Source organism: Toxotes jaculatrix, chromosome 13 (assembly GCF_017976425.1).
Source record: "Toxotes jaculatrix isolate fToxJac2 chromosome 13, fToxJac2.pri, whole genome shotgun sequence".
NCBI classification, from domain to species: domain Eukaryota; kingdom Metazoa; phylum Chordata; class Actinopteri; family Toxotidae; genus Toxotes; species Toxotes jaculatrix.
Genome location: NC_054406.1, coordinates 9591978 through 9613956, shown reverse-complemented (window position 1 = coordinate 9613956; position 21979 = coordinate 9591978). Strand labels below are relative to the sequence as shown.

Below are 21979 nucleotides of genomic sequence, written 5' to 3'. Positions count from 1 at the left end.
ACCATGTGGGCATGTGTGTATGTGGGGGGGCTCTCAGTGGAACAAATGGTCAACAATTGATGGTTTTTTTTTTCATTTCTTATTTGTTTCCACTTTTGATGACAGAGAAACTGAAATGAAAATTATGACAAATCTAAGCCTGGTCCATCAGAGTACCCCTCCGAGAGACACAGTTTCCATAGCAACTGACAGCAATCAGCTTTTAGGACACTTATGCGAAAAAAAAAAGATTATAAATGATAGTTAAAAAGATCACTCTGAGCCAGCATACCCCTTGGCTTCTGTCTTCAGCTTTAATACATACACATTTTTAAAAAATGACTTACTACATTATTCTTTTCTAAATCACTGAACCAATATACTGTTTTCTGTCCCTATTTTAAAAGACATCTACCACTGTATTAGGCTGTAAAACTCCTCAACTACATCTCCCACGAGCCTTTGCGGGCGTTTTTGAGCCAACGCGAATGGTGTGTATTTTTCTGTATTCATGCAACAGTGAAACACACTTTTACAGCTATAAGAATTCAGAAACAAAACCTGTGTCCCATACGCATTGTTTATTTGATTTAGTAATTAAAAAAAAAGAAACTATAATAGTAAACATATTTCGAAAACTCTTGAAAAATCTTAAAAATTTTGCACTGATTGAGATTTTTTTTTTTTTATTAAAAATTTTTTTTGCCCGTGAATGCGGTTGCCGTAGCAACACGATTGTGACGTCATCCGTCCCGGTGCGACCCTGCCTCTGTGTCTTTGATTGGAGGGAAACCCCGTGGATGAGCGGGAGAGATCATCAGCTGTGCCGCCGGGAATCAGGAACAGCATCGTCTAACGACACTCACAGGTTAGTTCACGGATATTTACTGCTGATGATCGGTGTTTCGACGGAAAATCGTTAAATTTGCTCCGTGTGCTTGTGGGGACGCTTTTAATCTGGATCTGAATCGCTGCTACTGTCTGTAAGCGGACGCCAGTGATGCTCCGCGGCTCAGTCATTGTTCGGTGCTTGCTGAATGGGAAGCGCTACTGCACTTTAACCCATCTATTGTTTTTTACACGCCGTGGTTAGGGAGACAGCGTTCTGCTCGTACCGACTTAGTTTGTGTGAATGAAACAGCCAAGAAATAATGCTTAATGTTTGCCAGACGCCATGCAGTAGCCATGGTTTGTTTTCCGGAAAGCGAAAAAGGGCGTTCACTGTGGACTGAAATAAGCGAGGCTCCTTTCATTCCCGTTTAACCGATTCGGTGACACTGTTACTCGGTCTTGTCTGCTGTTCTGCGGTGTTATCAATGTTTCACATCAAACATTGTAATTATTAAAGCCAAATCGTATTCTAAGGCTTTTTTTTGGCGGTTTCTATTCTTACCGTCCACAGTCGGAGCTCGGTGGGCAGGTGTGTGTGTGTGTATGTGTATGTGTGTGTGTATGTGTGTATGTATGCGTGTGTGTGTGTGTGAGTGTGAGAGTCTTGAAACTGGGTGGCCGACATTCCTCAGAAGGGTGCAGGTGTCTGCGTTGCTGGCAAATCGGTCTCACAGACTGTGATTTTTGAAATGCTGGTTTCATGGGTTTGTGCAAAGCAGCTAGTGATGTGCAGATTTGTATTATTATAATTAGTATTGTTACTGTTGCTGTTTATGCACTACAAGAGTCCTGCAGTTATCTTGAGATGAAGCAAGGACATTGTAAAATCTCTTAGCAAGGAAGTAGCCTACCTCTGGGGGGTTAAAAATAAAACAGCTGGTGAGTTGGGTGTCAGCAGGGGTCTGATAAGAACAAGAATGTTGACCATATTTTTTGCCTCACCTATGTTATTGTAAAAGATGTCTTTTAGTTATTTTAGCCTTTCTGTCCTATTAACCTGGTATAGAGCCATGAGTTCATGTTCAAAAAATTATGTAACAGCTGAAATTAGAAGGTGTTTAAACAAGCAATTCACTTACAGAAAAGGCTAAAGACTATTTGAACAAGCAGTTCGTTTATGCCATTTATTGAGCAAAACTGTTTCCTGGCTTCATCTTAAGATACCATATCATTATGATAATTAATTAAATCAGAGTTGAAGCAATTAGTAACATGATTGAAAACAACTGTTTTGATAATTGATAAATACTTTTTTAAGAAAAAATGCCAGACCCCCATTGGTCCCTGCTGCCTCAAAATGAGGGTTTCCTGCTTTTCTGTGTCATAAATGATAGCTGAATATAATAATAACTGAATATTTTGGGGTTTTGGGCAGTTAGTCAGACAAAAAATATACAATTTGAAGATGTCGCCTGGGAAACAATTAATGAATTCACAGAGGAAAATCTGTAAATGAATTGATCATAAAACCAGCTCTAGCCCAGCATCTGGATTAGGTCACCTTGGCCTCTGGGAAATTGTGATGTCCATTTTCCCGTAATTCTGCAAACTGAAATAATAGGATGGAGAATGGAAAGGATTATTAGTTCCATCCTGAATGTAACTTGCCATTTTCAGTACACTGGCCCTCATGAAGTAAGAACAATCATGCTATTTTCCACACTTCTTCCTTTAAATGAATAAGTCTTGAAAGATTACAGTAAAACTGCAGTATGTACAGTAAAGCTATTGTACACATCACTTTCTCTCATTGTATTTTCTAAGATGCCAATTGATTTTAGTCATCAGACTGGGAGCAGATGAGCCAAGTTGGTTGAAATCCACAAACCACCACCACAAAACAACAACAACAAAAAAAAAGCTGGTGTGCACACACCCAAGAGACAAAATTGAAAAAAAATCCCAAGCATTGTGAGAGACTGATTCATTGACCGGATTCCCTGTTAACTGATTATCAATATTTTGTAGCATCAGGTGTTTAAATGTGTACCGGAGCAATCATATTGCACAGGAAGGACAACATGTTTACATGCACTGCAGTCCTCCTTCATTCTAGTTAAATGATCAACTCCCTCCCCCCTTCAGCATCATGTTGCTTCTCTCTTTCTTTCTCTGTTCCTGCCCTCCCCCAACTCTCTTTCCTCTGTCATCCTAATCCGTCTCCTGTCCCCTTTGTTTTGTCCTTCCTGACTCCCTCTCGTCTGTCCTTCCTTCCTCAGCCCACACCGGAGCCATGGCCGACAAGGAGGAGCAGGTACAGAAAGCCAAACTGGCCGAGCAGGCTGAGCGCTATGATGACATGGCTGCAGCCATGAAGGCTGTTACTGAGGAGGGCTCGGAGCTCAGCAACGAGGAGCGCAACCTGCTCTCCGTTGCCTACAAGAATGTGGTGGGGGCTAGGAGGTCCTCCTGGAGGGTGGTGTCCAGCATGGAGCAGAAGTCTGATGACAGCGGTAAGACCGCACTGGCCAAGGAGTACAGAGAGAAGATCGAGAAGGAGCTGAATGACATCTGCAAGGAAGTCTTGGTAAGAAACAGATGGTGAAGAGGGGTATTGGGGGTGGAGGAAGGAAATTAAGATAGTAAAAGGCCTTTGCTGGGTGAGCGGTGTAACAAAGCAAAAAAAAAAAAAAATCAGGTGGTGTAGATGACTGGATTATTTGCTGGTGAGAACTCAAAGAGTCAGAGCTGAAATTAACAGGACAGAAGGAAAGAAGACAAAGTGCTCCACTATATCAGATGTTAGTATGTGGAAATCCACATAGAAAATTATGAGTACAGGGATAGCTGTCTATTGCTGTATAGTAAAACCAAGATATTATTCCAGTTTGAAAGCACTTCCAAATGTCTTTGCACCCTGAGTTTTCTTTTTCTCCTTTACGCCATGTGGTGCAGAAGAAAACGCCAGAACCACAACAACTTGCATTTGGATGCATTTTTTTGGTCTGCTACAGCATATATATCTGCTCTGTGAACTTGTCCTGGGTTCTTGTTTAAGAAAACATTTTATATTTGATGTTTTTTGGGTCAGAACCCACTAGTAGATGGAGACCTTATTTCGATGCAGCCAAGTTTAAAGCATAAAGCAGTAATGATAGCATTGTATCATAGGCAGGTTAGATACAACATATAAATGCCACTTAGGTCCAGTTAGATGGTTCTTTACTCTTCAATACAACTAACAACAAACTGTCTGCCTATGACATATAGGCTACAGCACAGGCACCTTTTGATAATAAAAAAAATCAAATAAACTCATTGATGCTATAGTATACTACAAAAAGGGATGACTACATGAAACTGCAGTTGGACTTGGTGCGTGTGTGGCCCACTGGCCATTACTGAAGTATGTAAACTAAATGACAGAACATCCTATCCTGCTAAATGGCCATTACTCTTTGCATTATGAATTTTAAGCCATAAAGGTTTTATATTCTCAAAACTTTCCCAGAGCCCAGAAGAGCTGTTTTTATCTTCTTGACATCATCCCAACAGGAAAAAGACTTTTCAGGCTTATGTGCTGGCTGAGCAATTTTCATTAAAAATGAATGGGCGATGGGAAGCCAGCGAGGGATCATGCCTTTGCCACTGTGCTAGTGACACCTACAGGCTGGCTGTGTTTATGTGAATGTGGGAGAGATCTAAGTGAGACGAGCTAATGTTCCATGTTTGAAATGGTCCTACCATGGAGACAAGCCATGCTTTAAGTAAACGAAGCCTCTGTTTTTCCTCTATATAGACAATAGCTTTTGGATATTTTGGATACATCCTTTATTCAAACATTCACTGTCACCCCAACACACAAACTAATGAATTTAAAAGGAGAATTCCTTAGTGTTTTTTTAAAAAGATTTCCTTCACTTTCAAACATGTTCCTCTACCACACCACTCATTGTCTCGCATTTTGGTCCCATAGATGGAAACATCAAGGACATCTTGAGCATTTTGAACAAGAGGCTGTGTACCTTTCAAAGCTGTATAAGAGTGAGAGTACAGTGTAGTCCCTTTTTTTTTATTAATTTCTATTAATAGGCTCCTTTTTTTCTTTGATACGTAAAGCTTAATCGGCCAAACTCTTTGAAATCACACCAGGGCACATCCTCTCTTAATTACAAAACAAACCACAGCAAAGTTGTTCTGCTGCTCTACCTGCTATTGTCTGCATGTCAGCATCCTTTATTCTTAAAATTGATTTGTTTATACAGCATTAAATTCAAAATTACAGTGATACTAAGAGCAAAAGGAAGCAGGATGAGCAGAGGACGGGGTCATTGTTAAAGCAGATATGCTGAATATTTCATCTATAAGTTCCAGTTGCAGTCCTAACATATCTGTCTAAACACTCTTGTAACTGACATGTAACAGCTGGTGTAGTTGTGTTCCACACATTTCAACACTAGTATTTCACACTTTCACCTGCAGGACCTGCTTGACAAACATCTGATCCCCAATGCTACGCCTGCTGACAGCAAAGTGTTCTACCTGAAGATGAAGGGAGACTACTATCGCTACCTGGCTGAGGTGGCCACTGGAGAGGACAAGGAGGGTGAGTAAAGCAGACCTCCTCGTGTCCTGCAACAGCTGCAGTCATTTTTTGTGATTATACACCACTAGTAACCTCTCCATCCTTCTCTCGCGCAATCACTTGAGGAAATCAGAGAGCAGCACCAAGGGGATTATTATGCTCAGGGTTCATGAGCAGTGTGCAAGACACTTCAAACACACAAAAGAAAAATTAAATGGTGCCACATGCTGCTGTGTGATCGGGCCCTTTGTTTCTATGGTAATGGCGTGTCACACATCTGTTGGAGGATGCTGGGTAATGGTCCTCCTCCTAACAATCTCTCTTTGAGATGAGGAGACCAGGCTTGATTCAGGTGGCATTTGTGGCCAGAATACTGACACCCTCCCCATCCTTGACCTACAACTGTCAGCTGAAATGCAGGTGAGGGCTGCTGCTGGGTTGCCATGGCAACAGGGGCAGCACCATGGTGCTGGCTGCTACTGGTTGCCTGGAGGCGTTTTTAGAGTTTCTTTGGTGGCTGTGGCAACATAGACCCTGCCTGGGTGCTGTGTTTTTTTGGGGTTTTTTGCCTCTCCTTAATTTTAGGTTGTCTTGTGAATGATATTGTTTTCCTCAGTACCATATTTGTAATGAAAATCCCATATAATTTAGAACATTGTTTTATCTCCATGGAAAATCCATAATAATCCCTTTGGGCGGTTTGTCACCTTTGCTTATTCAGTCTTAGATCCATAAATCTCCAGTCTGGCATTTGGCTGTTAATAGTAAACACAGAAGGAAATGTTCTAAACCAGTGGGAGGAGGTTATTTCAGGCTCAGTGGAGACACTGATCTTGTAATGTGTATTACCTTTCTCAGAGGGTTTATCCTAACTAATGCACTGATAATGCTGGGTATTTGGTTTTGAGGAGGACTTCGGTCACCTTAAAGCAGTTCTTTTTAACCATTTCAACCAAGAATATATTCAGTATGTTAATTGATTATTGAAATATCTGCTTTCTTATTGGTCTCTCTTCCTATTTGTAGCCATCATCAATAACTCACAAGAAGCCTATCAGAAGGCCTTGGAAATCAGCTACAAAGAAATGCAGCCTACACATCCCATCCGCCTAGGCCTTGCTCTTAACTTCTCCGTCTTCTACTACGAGATCGTCAACTCACCTGAGAAGGCCTGCCAACTGGCCAAGAAAGTAAGAGCTAGCGTTTTACACCCAAGAGACTTTGCTTCACTTTTGTGTTTGGTTTGTCTCCATTTTGTGTCCTCTAAAAGAAGAATTGTCCTGAAACTGGTGAAAAGTATAATGTGTGGTCTCAGTGGGTGTGGTGGGATGTAACAAATAGGTTTACTTTAAAGTGGAGACAGCCTTCTTGCTCCTGACACTGTACACATCCAGTCAGGGTCTTGATACAAGAAGAACACAAACACAGTGTCTGCTAAAAACTGGCCAGACTGTAGGAGACTGAATACAGAGTAAACTTTGCCGTGGTGATCAGTACTGTATCATTATTCTGTCTGGCAGTGCTAAGGTGGGTACATATTTGACTGTCAGTTTCTTGACACCCTATATTTAAACATTTTCGCTGAAACAATGCAGTCATTGCGTTGTATTGTAACACTTGTGTTTTTAGTCGTTTTTCCAGACTACAAGCGACTGCAGCTTCATATTTAAAGGACCGTTATTAAAGCGTTATCCATCTCATCTAACTATTGAATATATTTTGAAAAATGTCAAACTCTTCTTTCAGTTACACCTGCAGACACCATACTGTGGATATGTCTTGCAACCAAAAAATTTTAATGTGGAGCTGCAAGCTTATCCCCAAAGAATTGAAATATGGGGCTGTGCCATCGTAATCATCAGCTACTAAACTTGGTGTTTCAGTGTATTATTTCTGTTATTACTCTTAAACACAATTTGTGCAGGCATATTTACTTCCTCCATCATACTTAATAATGCTACTTAACAACACCTGCTAGTTTTCTTCAACTCGTTCGTCTTCATAATTGCCCACATAAAGTTTCTTGTTGATGAATTTCTAATTTCTTTGAGAAACTTGCACATCGTTTTTGGCAGTACTGATTGCTGTCTCTGTCTCCTCCAGTCCTTTGATGATGCCATTGCTATGCTGGACACCCTCAACAGTGACTCCTACAAAGACAGCACCTTGATCATGCAGCTGCTCCGTGACAATCTGACAGTGAGTGTCACGACTTTAATTCTCTACATGTCAGCTGTGTCTTACACTCTCACTTTCTGCTGTCCTTCATCTCCGCACTGGTGTGGTTTGAGTCTCACATTACTTGTCAAACTGGACTTAATATTTGAGATGCAAACGTGCCTGAGTGTGCACTAATTCCAATATCCTGTGCCTTATTGCAGCTGTGGATGTCAGACGCCCAGGGTGAGGGCGAGGGCGAGGGCGAGGGTGAGGGAGAGGAGACGGAGCAGGCAGCTGAGAAGAACTGAACTTCAGAGAAAAAAACAAAACAAAAAACAAAAACACACATTTTTTACCTCTCACCAGCCTAAGTTGTGTGTGTGGTTGTGTGTTCACATACATGCACAGATATGTATGTTTACACTCCACTCACAATGTGTAAAGTACAGTATGTGTGTGCAGATACATTGAAGTGTGTGTGTGGGTGTGTGTGTGTGTGTGTTAATTGTATGAGCACCTCCACAGAGAAAAGAATGGAATAGTTCTGTTTTGTTTTTTTGGGACATTACTCATTGTGTGAACCAGTGGATGTTTATTTTTTTGTTTTGTTCTCCGTCTGTGGTTTAGTCCAGATGAAATCCCTCCTTTAGATCCAAATCAGCCCCATTCTCTTTAACCTTATTCACTGTAGCAAACTGCTGCTGTTGCAGGAAAACACAAACAACAAACCTCTGACTGTAATTTTGATAATTTGTATGTTTTTACTTGAACTGAACATTTTTGATCTTTGTGACACGTGGGTCTGAGAAAACTCCTTTGAAGCGTGCCAACTGTAAAAGTGGTCACATCAGTCTGAATTCACCAAATTTTAGGTCTCATCTGATACTAGCAGTGATCATATACATGGCAGGATTCACTTTGGTAAAGATCTATTACCATATTGCTTGTATTCATCCCGCCCTGTCGGTTGTCCAGTGTAGCAGGTAGTGATTTTTATGGATGGTACATGTGTCATGGCTCAGTGGATTCTATGTGCATTCGGCCGTAGGAAAGGTTTTCTGTATGAATGGCCACTTGCGAAAACTGTAGTTAAACTTTGGTTGATCGTTTTGTTGAGAGGATTACATTCCATTTTACTGACATCTTTTCACTCAGTGAAATGTGTAGACTATAATTTCCTGCAATTTTCCATACCACATGACAAGGTATAGACAGCCTAAGATAAAGTGAACAACTTGATAAAATGGCTTGATACTGTAACTTTTGATATTTTATCTTTTCAGCAGTGCAGAAGATACTTTTGCCATGTGCTTTTATGTGGCTTTCTACTCTTTTCTATTCAGGTGTTTTTGTATTTTCTTTTTGTGTATTTTATTCCCTTTGACTCTTGATTTGACTCCTGGAATGTATGTGGTTCTCAGTAGTATGGTGTGAGGGTTAGGCGTGCTTTGAAACTGGCAGTTTTTGTTTAGGATTTAGCTTGAACCAGGTGGTTTACAGTAACATTTACCTTCCTTGAAAGTACATTGTGAAAAGACAAACTAAAATAATTCTAAATATAAATTGAATATAAAGTATAACTTGGTGAAAAGCTGCGTTATGGCCATTTAGTAGTCACAAAGTAGTGCCAGTTTCTTCTAATTACAGTATCTTGGTTTTAGAAAGATGGGATGCAGGACTCAGAAATTGCAAGTTACACTCCGAGTACGTTATTTGGTTATGTGCTTTCATGTAAGTGGAATTAAAACATTAAAATCAATTGTGCTGTGCTTAGTGTGTTTGTTTCCTCTCTGTGCATGTGGAATGGACACATTTTTTTACAGTATTAACACATATGAGAAGCTGTGTTGGGCCACTGTCAGTTCCTCAGACCAGTCTGCCACTATTTACCATGCCAGCTGGAAGATGTGTCATCTGGTCATATTAAGAAATCATCAGTGATCCGAGAATGCGGCTGCTTATGAATGTCGTCAATCACGCAGCTAGAAATGGCCCATGTGCCACAACAGTGATTGGTTTAAAACTACAGCTCTGTGTAATATCTCTAAGATTGGACTGGCATGTGATGTGATTTATAATAAAAGAAATTAAAATTAACCTGTTCCTTCATACACAAAACACTTAATCTTGGAAGGCAACCTGAGATTAAGATGTGTTTTCAAAAGCGTGTGAGACTTTGCTGTATTGCTGACTCAGCAGTAAGGTGATACTGTAGCTCAGTTTTATAAAAATCCTTGATTTCATTACCTTCCTTAGTCCTGGTGAATTAAAAAATTCTAGTCAAAGACAAATTGTCAGAAGAATGGCGGTTTGGTAGGGGCCGCAGAGTTGCAGTTTGTCTTGAGATGGGAACTTTTCACTGACAACACTGCCCTCTGGAGATGGTAATAGCTTTGAAGGGCTGTGTTGCATTGTATGTAAGTCTACTGCTGCAGTTTCCCATTAGGATTAATAAAATTAATAAAGCACTTTATCTATGATTAGACTTTTCAAAGGCAGTCTGAATAATGATCAGTCATATTGGGCTTTAGTGTGTTGCGTAAAATGGAGGAAAAACACATCATCTCGTGCTGCAGTACCTAATTGAGCCAACACAAATATTTGTCACATGTTAATTTAAAGCTGGACAGATGGAAACCTGTTAAAATCTATCTCCATACAAACATATAAAATGATTTGTCCAATCCTACTGAGATAAAATCTGACTAAAAACCAAATCTAACTCACATAAGAGATGACAAGGCATTAAGTCTCTTGATTAATTTTTTTCCATAAATTTCAAACTCTAATCTATTCCATGCAGATCACAAGCACGCTGCTGTTAACCACATTTATGAGCCATGGTAAGCCTGTCACGTTATACAACATCAAGAGGCCAGTCTTCAATCAGTTGGTCCATTACAGTGATATTTGTGAGCAATTTTGATTTGATCAGTGGCCTTTTAAGACGAACACACATCCAACAGAGTAAATGATGAGGCTCTGTCTTCCATTCTCACTCTGATTGTTGCTGATTAGGCTCCTACAGGATACTGCACATCAAGGCTGAACACAGCACTTTGGGTAAATCTAAAGTGTCTGGATGTTACGCAGTCCTGCATGGTACATTTCCTGAATGACATTACACTCTTGTCAAATGAGGAATGTCACGAGTCGGTGTTGCTGTGAGATGTCCAAATTAAAGCATGACCGGCCCATGACATCCCCAGTACTGTAAGCTGTCAAGCAGTCGGGATGGTGTGTGTCCCCACAGAGCACCACTAAATAACTGACCATTGTTGTCAATACAATAAGTCAGTTTAAGCCTTTAACAATACGTTTTTACATGATTTCATCATGCGTACAGTTTGTGGTTGACGCCCCTTTGTTGACTTTTTTCTACTATACTAGAAGATGATTGGTCCAACTGGGTGACGCGCCTTCTAGTACATATAAGAGAACTTCCCCGTGGTTGCCTCCCCCTCAACCCCGGCTGTTAGTGCTGTGTGAGTGCGTGTGTGCTCCTGAGCTTGCTCGGCACACGTTCTATAAAAAAATAAAAATACAAAAAAAAATTCAAAATATAAAAAAAGCCAAAAAATCATTTTTTTTTCTTATTGTAACAAGTCGGTGAAGCTGGAGTAGACATTCGCGGACTGGACGGTAACGTACAAGAAGGGGCTGACTAACGTTAACTCGAACGACAATTTTTTTTTTCAGTCGACGTGTTCAGAAGGGAGGCCAAGTAACGCTAGATTTGCTTTTATCGCTGTGTGTCAGTTTTGAATGACAGTTTTAATCCCATTAGGAGTCGACATTGAGTCATTTTAATATATTCATCTTAGAATTTTACTCGAGAACACTGCAACTGACAGCCCAACGGTTGCTAACGTTTACCATCAGCATTCTTGCCCCGAACTGACGTGACGCCAGTGAACGTTAGGGAACTAAGCATTCGTTCTGCCACCGAAAACTTTTTTTTTCCGTTAAGCAAATCAAGCTTTGTCCGAGTACTTTGCTAGTATCCACAGCCAGCGAAAATGAACCCCAGTGCTCCCAGTTACCCTATGGCCTCCCTTTACGTCGGGGATCTGCATCAAGATGTGACCGAGGCCATGCTGTACGAGAAATTCAGCCCTGCCGGAGCTATCCTGTCGATCCGGGTCTGTAGAGACATGATCACCCGGCGTTCCCTTGGATACGCCTATGTCAACTTCCAGCAGCCAGCGGACGGTATGTAGTTCATAAAAAATAACAATTAAAATGTGTTTTAAAAATAAATGAATGTTTTAATTGACTGTCGGTGACAAGTGAGAGCTAGCCTCTCTCCACTACACGTGACTGCGGCCGACATGTTGTTGGTAGGGTCTCCTTATTTGAACCTCCCATCAGTGGCGTAGCAGAAAAGCACCGCGTCCGCCCTGCCCTGCCCACCCCACCAATGTAGCAGAGCACTGTTAGCTGCCAGCTGAATACTCGTTGCCTTTTTTTCTTACATCTCTGTAATGCCAGGGCAACACCCCAGCCATTCAGCCCAAAGTGCTGACACAATTTAATTAGATCTCCCCTTAACACTTGCCAGTCAGTTTTGTTGCAGTGTGAGCCTTTATCTTTATCAGTTAGGAAAAGTAATTTATCAGTTCCTAAAAGTGCCTTGTAATCAGTCTGGCCTACCCCAGAACCCAAATATCTGCTCTCCACAAAATGTTGTCTGCCTTCCACTGATAATAGCATAGGTCTGCATTTGCTCTGTGGTTTTCTTGGGTGTGTTTCTGTGTTTTTACTGAGATATATTCTGTTGAGGCTTTTTCACTAGCTATACCAGATATTAGGGGTGTGCCATCTAGATAAAATATAATAATACTGTTATTAACATTAACTGTATAAGATTTCTACTGCCAGAGGGTTGCTAATGCATTTGTGCTGACATACTTGTGACCAGGATGGCCCACTTTGAAACTTGAGACCAGGGGAAGTAGATGAATGCAGTAACACCTATTGTCCGCCTGCCCCGGAGCAAGGGACTAATAGGAAGTTGACACCTTTAATACTAACAGATGTAAATATGTGTAACAACTGTGACAGCAAGGACTGTGGACCATATTTGTTTTTAGAAAAAGGGGGAGAAATTAAGAGATCCAGTTTTCTGACATTCAGTTAATTCCAGCAGTCATTAACCTGAGACTAACAACCCCACCTTTTACATATGCTGCCATGTCCAGGACTTTAGAAAATTTAGATGTAACCCTAACTCCTGTCCCTGTGACCCTCTCCACAGCTGAGCGTGCACTGGACACGATGAACTTTGATGTGATCAAGGGGCGGCCTGTGCGAATCATGTGGTCGCAGCGTGATCCATCACTGAGAAAGAGCGGCGTGGGAAACATCTTCATCAAGAATCTTGACAAGTCTATTGACAACAAGGCTCTGTATGACACCTTCTCTGCTTTTGGCAACATCCTGTCATGCAAGGTAAAAGACCTTTGGCCACCTCAGCCTTGCTGTATCTAACTCAAAGTGGGGGGTGGTCAACTGTCATTGGTGTGGTTTAGCTTTGTGAGTGTTGGCATAATTTGCATGTGTGTACTTTGTAAATGGCTTTGTGTCGTTTGAACTATAGAGACCTGAAAGACCTGCTCCCCAATTGACAGATGTTCCAGTCACCCAGCTTCTAATACCAGAATATTCAGTTCTCACACTAGATAAAATCAGTAGTGAATCACAGTTTACTTCTGTAGATACAGACATAACAGATGGTGTTAAAATATTGTAATGTAAAAATAATTAAGTGTGGGGAGTGTGGTCTGTACTGCATGTGAGGAATATGAGCCCTTAATCAAACTATGAATTTATATGTTAACTAATATAAACTTTATGAATCTTACATTGAGTCTCCCAGAGCAACGCTGCACAAGAAATATATCCCTGAGAAACAATGAGCAGTAATTGGAGCTGGGTTTTTTGACTATAGCAGAGTCTCATTGCAAAAAATGAAAAAGTCACAGGAAGTCTGTTTTTGTAAAACAGTCAGAGATACTTCACGTTTGATTTGAAAGACACTTCAGATGTAATATACTATTACTGCATGTGTGTGTGGCTTAAAAGCAGCATGTGTCTTCTTTCTCTAAGGTGGTTTGTGACGAGAATGGCTCTAAAGGCTACGGCTTTGTGCATTTTGAGACTCAGGAGGCAGCCGAACGAGCCATTGAGAAAATGAATGGCATGCTGCTCAATGACCGAAAAGTGTAAGTGAATGTTTTAAGCAGTTTTTAATTAGTTTGATTCATACTACTAAAAAAAAAAAAGACTCTTTGTTGAATTAATATTCCACCTCGTCTGATTGAAGTTTGAAGGTTTCACAGTGATACTTGGGCAGTTTGAGGCAATGTTTCTTTGCAAATATGACTGAATAAATAGATCCGTGACAAATGAAGATCGCCCTGTTGTGTGCATAACCCATTTATTCTGAGTTCTGTAATGTAACAATACTTGGAATGAGCTTGGTCATGCTGAGGTAGCCCTTAGAGTTTACTAAATATTGACAATTGAATTTACAGTTGTGATGAGCAAAACACTTATTCCTATCATTTGCATATAATGTGTTTTTAAATTTAGCTAATTGTCCCTTTCAATACAGGTTTGTGGGTCGCTTCAAATCTCGCAAAGAACGAGAGGCTGAGCTGGGTGCCCGAGCCAAGGAGTTTACAAATGTCTACATAAAAAACTTTGGTGAAGACATGGATGATGAGAAGCTGAGAGAACTCTTCAGTAAATATGGTCAGTCAGGTTGTCTGTATTTCAGATGGCTCTTTGAAATAACTCAGCTTTCTCCTGTACATGCATATACAGTGTTCTGATCCTCTGCAGTAAAACATTATGGGGGCAAAATAAAATTGCTGAGGTTACCTCTTTGTTGCCTAGGAAATGCCATGAGTATCCGCGTCATGACGGATGACAGTGGAAAGTCTCGAGGCTTTGGGTTCGTCAGCTTTGAGAGGCACGAGGACGCCCAGAAAGTAAGAGATGAACCAGCAATTTCCTGACCACCTGGAAATGTCCACCATTTCCAGCCCAAGGGCTGACTTTGTTTTCTTGTTTACTACAGGCAGTGGATGAGATGAATGGAAAGGAGTTTAACGGCAAGCTCATCTACGTCGGCCGTGCCCAGAAGAAGGTGGAGCGACAGACAGAGCTCAAGCGCAAGTTTGAGCAAATGAAACAAGATCGCATGACCCGCTACCAGGTTCATTTCTTTTTCTAGCACAAATTGACAAACTAAAACAAACAATACAGCATAGCACAACTATGAAGTGTTACTTGATTCTTAGAGTTTTGGAATCTTTTGCTGGTCTTCTGACGTAAGTAAGACTGCAGCTTTGTCAAATTCAGTGCTCCCTCTTTGGTAGGTTGCACTGGCCAAAATGGCTGCAACAGTGACTCTGTAGTTCATGGGCCCCACTTTTCTTCATCATAGACTCTGGGGATAAAAATGTACTACAGACAAAAAGAATTCATTAAATTATAAAGGGACGTCATTCCTGCTTAATATGTAGTAGTGTTAAAAGAAAGCACAAAAGTCTACTTTTGTCTGTCTTTATTTTCAGGGTGTCAACTTGTATGTGAAGAACCTTGATGATGGAATTGATGATGAACGCCTGCGAAAGGAGTTCTCACCATTTGGCACCATAACTAGTGCCAAGGTAAGACCTCAGCTTTGTAGTTGTTTAATTAATGATTGAGATAAGTTACCAGCGCTGAAACTCTTCAGTGGTGTAGTTACTATTTAGTATTAGTGCATAGTAGAATATTAATACTTTATCATGAAGAATTAATTTCACTGGACTCTCCCCTCAGGTGATGATGGAAGGTGGACGCAGCAAAGGCTTTGGCTTTGTCTGCTTCTCATCCCCAGAGGAGGCCACCAAAGCTGTGACTGAAATGAATGGACGCATTGTAGCCACCAAGCCACTGTACGTGGCCCTTGCCCAGCGGAAAGAGGAGCGACAAGCCCACCTGACCAACCAGTATATGCAGCGCATGGCCAGTGTGCGTGCAGTGCCAAATCCAGTCATCAATCCCTACCAGCCAGCTCCGCCCTCTGGCTACTTCATGGCAGCCATACCCCAGGCCCAGAACCGTGCTGCTTACTACCCAGCTGCTGGCCAGATGGCCCAGTTGCGCCCAAGCCCACGCTGGACCACCCAAGGTGTCCGGCCACAACGTGAGTGTCCCTATGTCTCTGTGTACATTTGCAATAATTTTAAAAGCACCTAAAGACACAGTGGAACAACAGCAGGTCATTTGTTTGTAGTTGTACATGACGCCTCTATGTTTCTGTTTGATCACAGACTTCCAGAACATGCCAGGTGCCATGCGTCCATCAGCACCACGCCCTCAGACCTTCAGTACCATGCGACCTGCCTCCCAGGTGCCACGCATGATGTCCACTCAGCGTGTCGGTCAGTCACCTGTACTCAGTCAATAGTCTAATTACACAAGCCAATACAGTTAAACTAGATGGGTGCTACTTGTATCTCTCTTTTGATGTTTTCATCCCCTTGTTGGCTCTTCATGCAGCCGCTCAGACTATGGGGCCCCGACCAGCCACCGCAGCTGCTGCAGCAGCCACTCCAGTGCGTGGAGTCCCGCAGTACAAGTATGCCGCAGGAGTTCGCAATCCTCAGCAACACATGACTGGTCAGCAGCAAGTCACCATGCAGCAGGTAGGAATGCACATTTCTCTGTTAGGCCAGATCTTCTCATCTTCTCTGCCCTGCACGTGCAGAAAAGTTCACTTTGAAGGTGCATTCAAAATTCTCTGTTCTGACTTTTCATTCTCTGCGTCCCTCAGCCTGCAGTTCATGTGCAGGGGCAGGAGCCTCTGACTGCTTCCATGTTGGCTGCTGCTCCGCCACAGGAACAGAAGCAGATGCTGGGTAAGATTCAGCAACTGCTCTACATGAGAACATATCCTGTTAACATATCACTTACAGTCAGAACTACTACTCCTGTCCCCGCCTGAGAAACCATTCCCCATCTATACCTTGTATGTTGTATATTGTATGTAACGCATGCACATACACGGTATTGTCTTAGTCATTTGGGACCGGCACTGGATTTATTCACCTAAGACTAAATCTTAGCATTTGGCTTTGGAAAGTGTTAATTACACCCTGTCTTAAATCCCCTGTCAATCCTCTAGGTGAGCGTCTGTTTCCACTGATCCAGAACATGCATCCCAGCCTGGCAGGGAAAATCACTGGCATGCTGCTGGAGATTGACAACTCAGAGCTGCTCCACATGCTGGAGTCTCCCGAGTCTCTCCGTTCGAAGGTCAGTACTTAAGTTCATTAATGCGAACAACTTCCCTTAGTGTATTGTCTAAAGAGTTCACAGGACTTAATATTAAAAGAACAGGGAATTGAGGGACCACTTTCTGGTCTTAATATAAATGTCACTGGACATTTCCACCAGCAATGCTGGAAGAATCATGTTAATACAAAACATATGAAGTTCGCGAAAGTATCGTTTAGACATAGGAAGGGTGGGTCTCGTGAAAGCAGAGCCCTTTTGAGATCCCAGCATGATGTGGTGGTGGTAACATTAGTTAACTTGATGTTTGTAGGTGGATGAGGCAGTGGCTGTGCTTCAGGCTCACCAGGCCAAGGAGGCTGCCCAGAAGACCGTGACAAATTCAGCTGGTGTCCCAAGTGTCTGAACCCAAGGTATGATTGGTTTGGTTTTGGATATGGTTTGTTTTTATGTTATTTTATTGGTTGGTTTTACATTATTTTAATAAGTTGTAATTATGTAGTGCTATTTTAATTGTCTTATTTTATTTTCATGGCACTCTGCACTTCTTTATCTGTGAAAAGTGCTATATAAATAAAGTTTACTTACTTACTATGACTAATTTTCCAAAGAGAGGACAGTGTTGTTAAGAGATTATGGCTCCTCATGATGACACTGTCACATACTTGTTAATTTACCCATGAGCTGTAAACTGTTCCCCCTGGAAACTCAAACAGATGCAATAAATATCATATTTTTGTGTTGTTTTCACAGGAGCGGGGAACCTTGAGACTAGCTTCACCGATGGGGGGGAAAAAAAAAAACAACAAAAAAAGACTTCAACAGTGAAAGAGTAAAAAAAAAAAAAAATACACAAAACAAAGTAAAAACAAGTCAAATAATATATAAAAAAACCAAACAAACAATGGAAACACGTCTCTAGCCAGGCTTATAATAAAGAGGAACACCAGGCCTGGTTTGATGAGTTAAAATGTGAAAATATACAAAAAAAGAGAAAAAGGTTAAGTTAAAATAAAAAATGATCAATGAGGGGTTTTAGAGGAGAGTTCTGTGACAAAATAAGATTGAAAGCATTCCTTTCTGCCATTTTATCCCTTTTAAATGTTTGAATGTTTGGGCTTTAGAGGCCTGTTATTGTGAAATTTCCCTTGACCTTTGCTTGCTTGAATAAAACTTATAAAATAATCAGTATGTGTCTGTGGTTGGATGTTAGAGAAATGAGTGATTTATGACAGAAGTATGGACCTGTAAAGATTTCTTCATAATATTTTTGCTTGTGGTGAGAGTTATAATCCCAAATGTTCTTAAATTTTGTGCTGATCAAATCAAAATAGTTCAGAACTCCAAATGGCGAGATGCTAAAAATAAACACCCATTAGACTCACACACACACATGAAATTAAATCAATGCCATTGAATTGTGTTCCAAGTTTTTAATTGTGCTATGGGACAGATACAATAAACATCAATCTTAACAAGCACTGAAACACATTTTAGGCTGTTGTATTTAAGCCTGCGCTTTCAGGCCAGCCATAAATGCAAGTAGCTCCATTAGAAGATGGTAGTGTGGTGGCTTATTTGCATCTTTTGGGGGCGACAGCTGGTTTAGTTAAGGGCACGGGCCTGCTCTGTCAGCCTCTGGAAGATGGCCTCCACCTGCCTCTGGAAGTTCTCAACCATGGGCTGCATCTGGGCCTGCACATTGGCAGCCAGGGGCTTGATCTGCTCCTCCACGTTGGCAGCAGCAGTCCTCAGCTGTTCCTGGATCTGAGTGGCCAGAGGCTCCAGCTGGGCTTTCTTGTCCACCAGGAAGGTCCTGTGGAGCAAAAAATGATAAACCACCATATATGAAAATCTGAAATGCACCTATTTGTACTGGATTTTACAGTGGACTCAAAATCTAATTTGAGCTTTTGCTATCAGAAAACACCCCAAACAGTTCAGTTACTTGATACTGCCATATTTGCATTTCTTTTCTCTGCTGATTCTAATTTTTATTTGAAAAAGTCAGAAATCCTGATTTACATGATTGCCAGACATTTATGAGTGTATGGAGGAAGTATTCAAGTTATTTATCCAAGTAAAAGTAGCAATACTACACCATAAAAATACTGAATTACAAGAAAAAGTAAAAGTTTAAAAAGTAAAAGTACTATACAACCAACAAGATATACTTAAAGAATCAAGTACTCATTACACAGAATGGCTCCAGTGTCATGTTAATGTTGTTGGATAAATTACTGGTGATTCCAATTTTAACAACCTCCAATTTGGTTTATCATCTTGGTAAATTTTATCTATAGTAATGAATTTTGTAAACTGATTGTGTCTTGTATGTAAAATCTTAATCTTAAATGTAGCTAGTCATTACAGCTGTTATGTATTGCTGTAGGAACATAAAATAGAAATAGCCAACTCAAGTAAAGTACAAATACCTTAAAATTGTACTTGAGCAAATGTACTGTCTGCTATGGGTGTTTGATGCTACCTTGTCTTGGGTAAGGTGGTATCATGGGTTCAGAGTACTCACTGGGCCTGGTTGGTCAGTTCCTGGTTGCTCATAATCTCAGTCAGCTCCTGAGTCATTTTGTTCTTCAGATCCTCAAAGTACTGACCGAGCTTCTCAATATCAGAAGCATCTTGTGCAAAGCTTCCTGCAGGTTTCCAGATACAAAGACATCAGCAAGCAAGAAACCTTAAATAAAAAATATACTGGCACTTGTCATTTGAGAACTTAAAGTAAATTGTGAGATGGTCGTACCCTGTGCCAGAGCAAGCAGGACAACGGCTGCAATGAGGGCGAATTTCATGACTGCTGACTGGAGGAGACCTACAGAAACAAACATCACTCAGTTATGATTCTGTGTGGACAAGGGTGATATAACCTGATGTCAATATGCTGATGTTTGTCGTCTCTTTTCATTTGTGATCTGCTGCAGTATAATCATACATATGTTGACTGAAAGCACCATTATTTGACTTCATCTTTCATTGTAGTGCATCATTTACTGAATTAATAATTAAACTCTTTTTTTCACAAATTGGATCTATGAAAGCCTCCTTGCTCAATCAGATGACTCACTGATTTTTATCAGCTGTCACATTTTTCTTGGAATCTCAGCCTTTTTTTTTGTTGTCACGTGGTAATAAAATAAATATTTTGTTACTGTGTGTTTGTCCTAACCCCCACACACTAACTTGTAAACTTTATCTAGCTTATCACAGAAATCATGTCAGCAGCTCCAGTTAAGTGTGAGCTCCTGAATGAGCTCAGTGAGCTTATCACCAATAAGGTCAAGAATGAACCTCCAAACATAGTTAATGTTTTTCATTGCTTTGACTCAAGAGCAAACAAGCCGGTATGTTGGAAATGTTCTTTCTTTCTTTTTTCTAAAACTTTTGGCACATTTGTTTTGACTTCAAGCTAAGATATTTTATAATATATGAGAAGAAGAACACAAACAATAGCACAAAGAAATACATTTGTGTTTGAAACCCTGAGTAAGGTAAGTGCATGTAGTTATATTTTTTTGTAAAAAATATATTTTATAATTAACTAATAAAATATAAAGAGGAACCAACCACTTCCATAAGTTTAGTATTAATTTAGACCATGTTGGGTATGCTTTAAATTCAGTAAACAAATCAGTGCAGAGCTTTTCATTCAGATCGAGAGGGATTAAAGAATTAAATTAAAAACTCAAATAAAAGAAACCGGCTTGTGAAAGCTCATCCATCACAGCAATATGGATCACATGTAATCCATACTAGTGTCATATTTAAATGGCAAATCAGTTGTAAGTTAAGATTTCAAAAGCCAGTACTACATCACCACAAAATGTTAACTGTTAAATGTTAACATAAAAAGCGCCTCAACATGCTCTTGGAATATGTTTTGCCTCCGTGTAAACTACAGTGCAAATGGACTGAAACTGGGATGAACATGCTGTAACTTTAGGTGAAAGTATCACAGTGAAAACTCAAAAAATAAAGTATTTTCCTTTGAGATTTATCCAAATTCAGGCCTCCCATTAATCAACACCAGTTTTCTCATCAAATGTCAAAGTGACAAAGGCACACATTTCCCTTTTAAAAAGTTACTTTTCAGTCTTAAGTTTAGCAAATATTGGTGGTTTAGCATAGAAGAAGAATTTGTGATTTGTGTGTCAGAGTATAATCTGCAGCCTCAGCTCATGAGAAAATGAAACAGAAGTAGACTCACCTGTTCCGCAGGAGAATTTGGACCGGATGGTGCCTCCCTGTAGGACTCTCACACCTCTTATAGTCCAGCACAGTGATGCAGCCCTGTCCTAATGTGAATCTGATTGGACAAGATAAAGAAATGTGACACAATTGGATGTTTGTGCAAGTAAAGGAATCACAGCACACTGACCCTTGCTGCTCGCTCTGCCACCTGGGCAAACTCAACCAAAGTCCAACAGTCCTTCTGCTGACTGTCCAACATGAGTGAGCATCTTATCATATTGATTAAATAAAACACTTAATCACCAGTCACAGCGTCACCATTATGACAGTGAGGCCAGGTATGTTTGAAATTGCCACATCAGTTTCTACAGATAACAGATGAGATAACTGACAGAATATCTTGTTTTATTTTGTATTTTCTTGTTCTCTGCCTGGTTGGCTGTTTTTGATTTAAATCATCAAGTACTTTGTAATTTTGTTTTTTAAGTTGTAAAGCACTTCATAATTTTATTTTCAGTGTCCCTGATGTTGCACACTGTAACTTTAGGTCTGTGTCTTTGTCTGTGTCTTCAAATAAGACTTATGATTATCATAATTATAGAATCTTTGTATAGATGGTGTTGGTTTTCTGTTGTCAGTCATTTACCTTTTAAAGGAGGGATGAGTCATGTAGGCATGAATGATAGGGTGCTTTGTAGTTTTTATGGTGTTTTTATTACATTGATCTGTTTTGATTGTAAGATCGCATTAAATGAATAAAAAACTCACTGATCAGCATTAGGCATTGATATCATAAAAACATAAAAACAATCACAATATTCTCATAAAAACGTTATTTGTGTTATAAAACTCATTTTATGTAGATTTTTATATAGATTTTTTTCATTAATGACATTTCATTATGAACATCCATCTCAGCAGATTAAA

At 40.4% G+C, this 21979-nt stretch overlaps 3 protein-coding genes and 1 non-coding gene across 4 annotated transcripts; 3 read left to right on the top strand and 1 right to left on the bottom strand.

The window, feature by feature from the left end:
- Positions 1 to 740: 740 nt before the first annotated feature.
- LOC121191668 (14-3-3 protein beta/alpha-like) lies at positions 741 to 9314 on the top strand. The gene is made up of 6 exons (XM_041052950.1): positions 741 to 847; positions 3090 to 3397; positions 5293 to 5416; positions 6422 to 6585; positions 7499 to 7594; positions 7777 to 9314. The coding sequence occupies exons 2-6, from the start codon at positions 3104 to 3106 to the stop codon at positions 7861 to 7863; spliced, it is 765 nt and encodes a 254-aa protein (XP_040908884.1). The 5' UTR covers positions 741 to 847; positions 3090 to 3103; the 3' UTR covers positions 7864 to 9314.
- A 1704-nt stretch (positions 9315 to 11018) lies between these two features.
- Positions 11019 to 18031, top strand: LOC121191686 (polyadenylate-binding protein 1). Its single transcript, XM_041053005.1, has 14 exons — positions 11019 to 11767; positions 12813 to 13006; positions 13664 to 13779; positions 14172 to 14311; positions 14456 to 14550; positions 14640 to 14777; positions 15139 to 15234; positions 15389 to 15755; positions 15883 to 15993; positions 16112 to 16257; positions 16386 to 16470; positions 16737 to 16867; positions 17160 to 17259; positions 17600 to 18031. Exons 1-13 carry the CDS (start codon positions 11575 to 11577, stop codon positions 17250 to 17252), a joined length of 1905 nt encoding a protein of 634 aa, XP_040908939.1. The 5' UTR covers positions 11019 to 11574; the 3' UTR covers positions 17253 to 17259; positions 17600 to 18031.
- LOC121192530 lies at positions 14904 to 15040 on the top strand. Its single transcript, XR_005895206.1, has one exon. It is a non-coding gene; the product is annotated as a small nucleolar RNA SNORA5 (small nucleolar RNA).
- Positions 18032 to 18451: 420 nt separating the features above from the next.
- Positions 18452 to 21158, bottom strand: LOC121191687 (type-4 ice-structuring protein LS-12-like). The gene is made up of 4 exons (XM_041053006.1): positions 21069 to 21158; positions 19608 to 19676; positions 19377 to 19500; positions 18452 to 18662 (listed from the first exon to the last, which is right to left on the bottom strand). Exons 2-4 carry the CDS (start codon positions 19654 to 19656, stop codon positions 18452 to 18454), a joined length of 384 nt encoding a protein of 127 aa, XP_040908940.1. The 5' UTR covers positions 19657 to 19676; positions 21069 to 21158.
- Between the last annotated feature and the right edge of the window lie 821 nt (positions 21159 to 21979).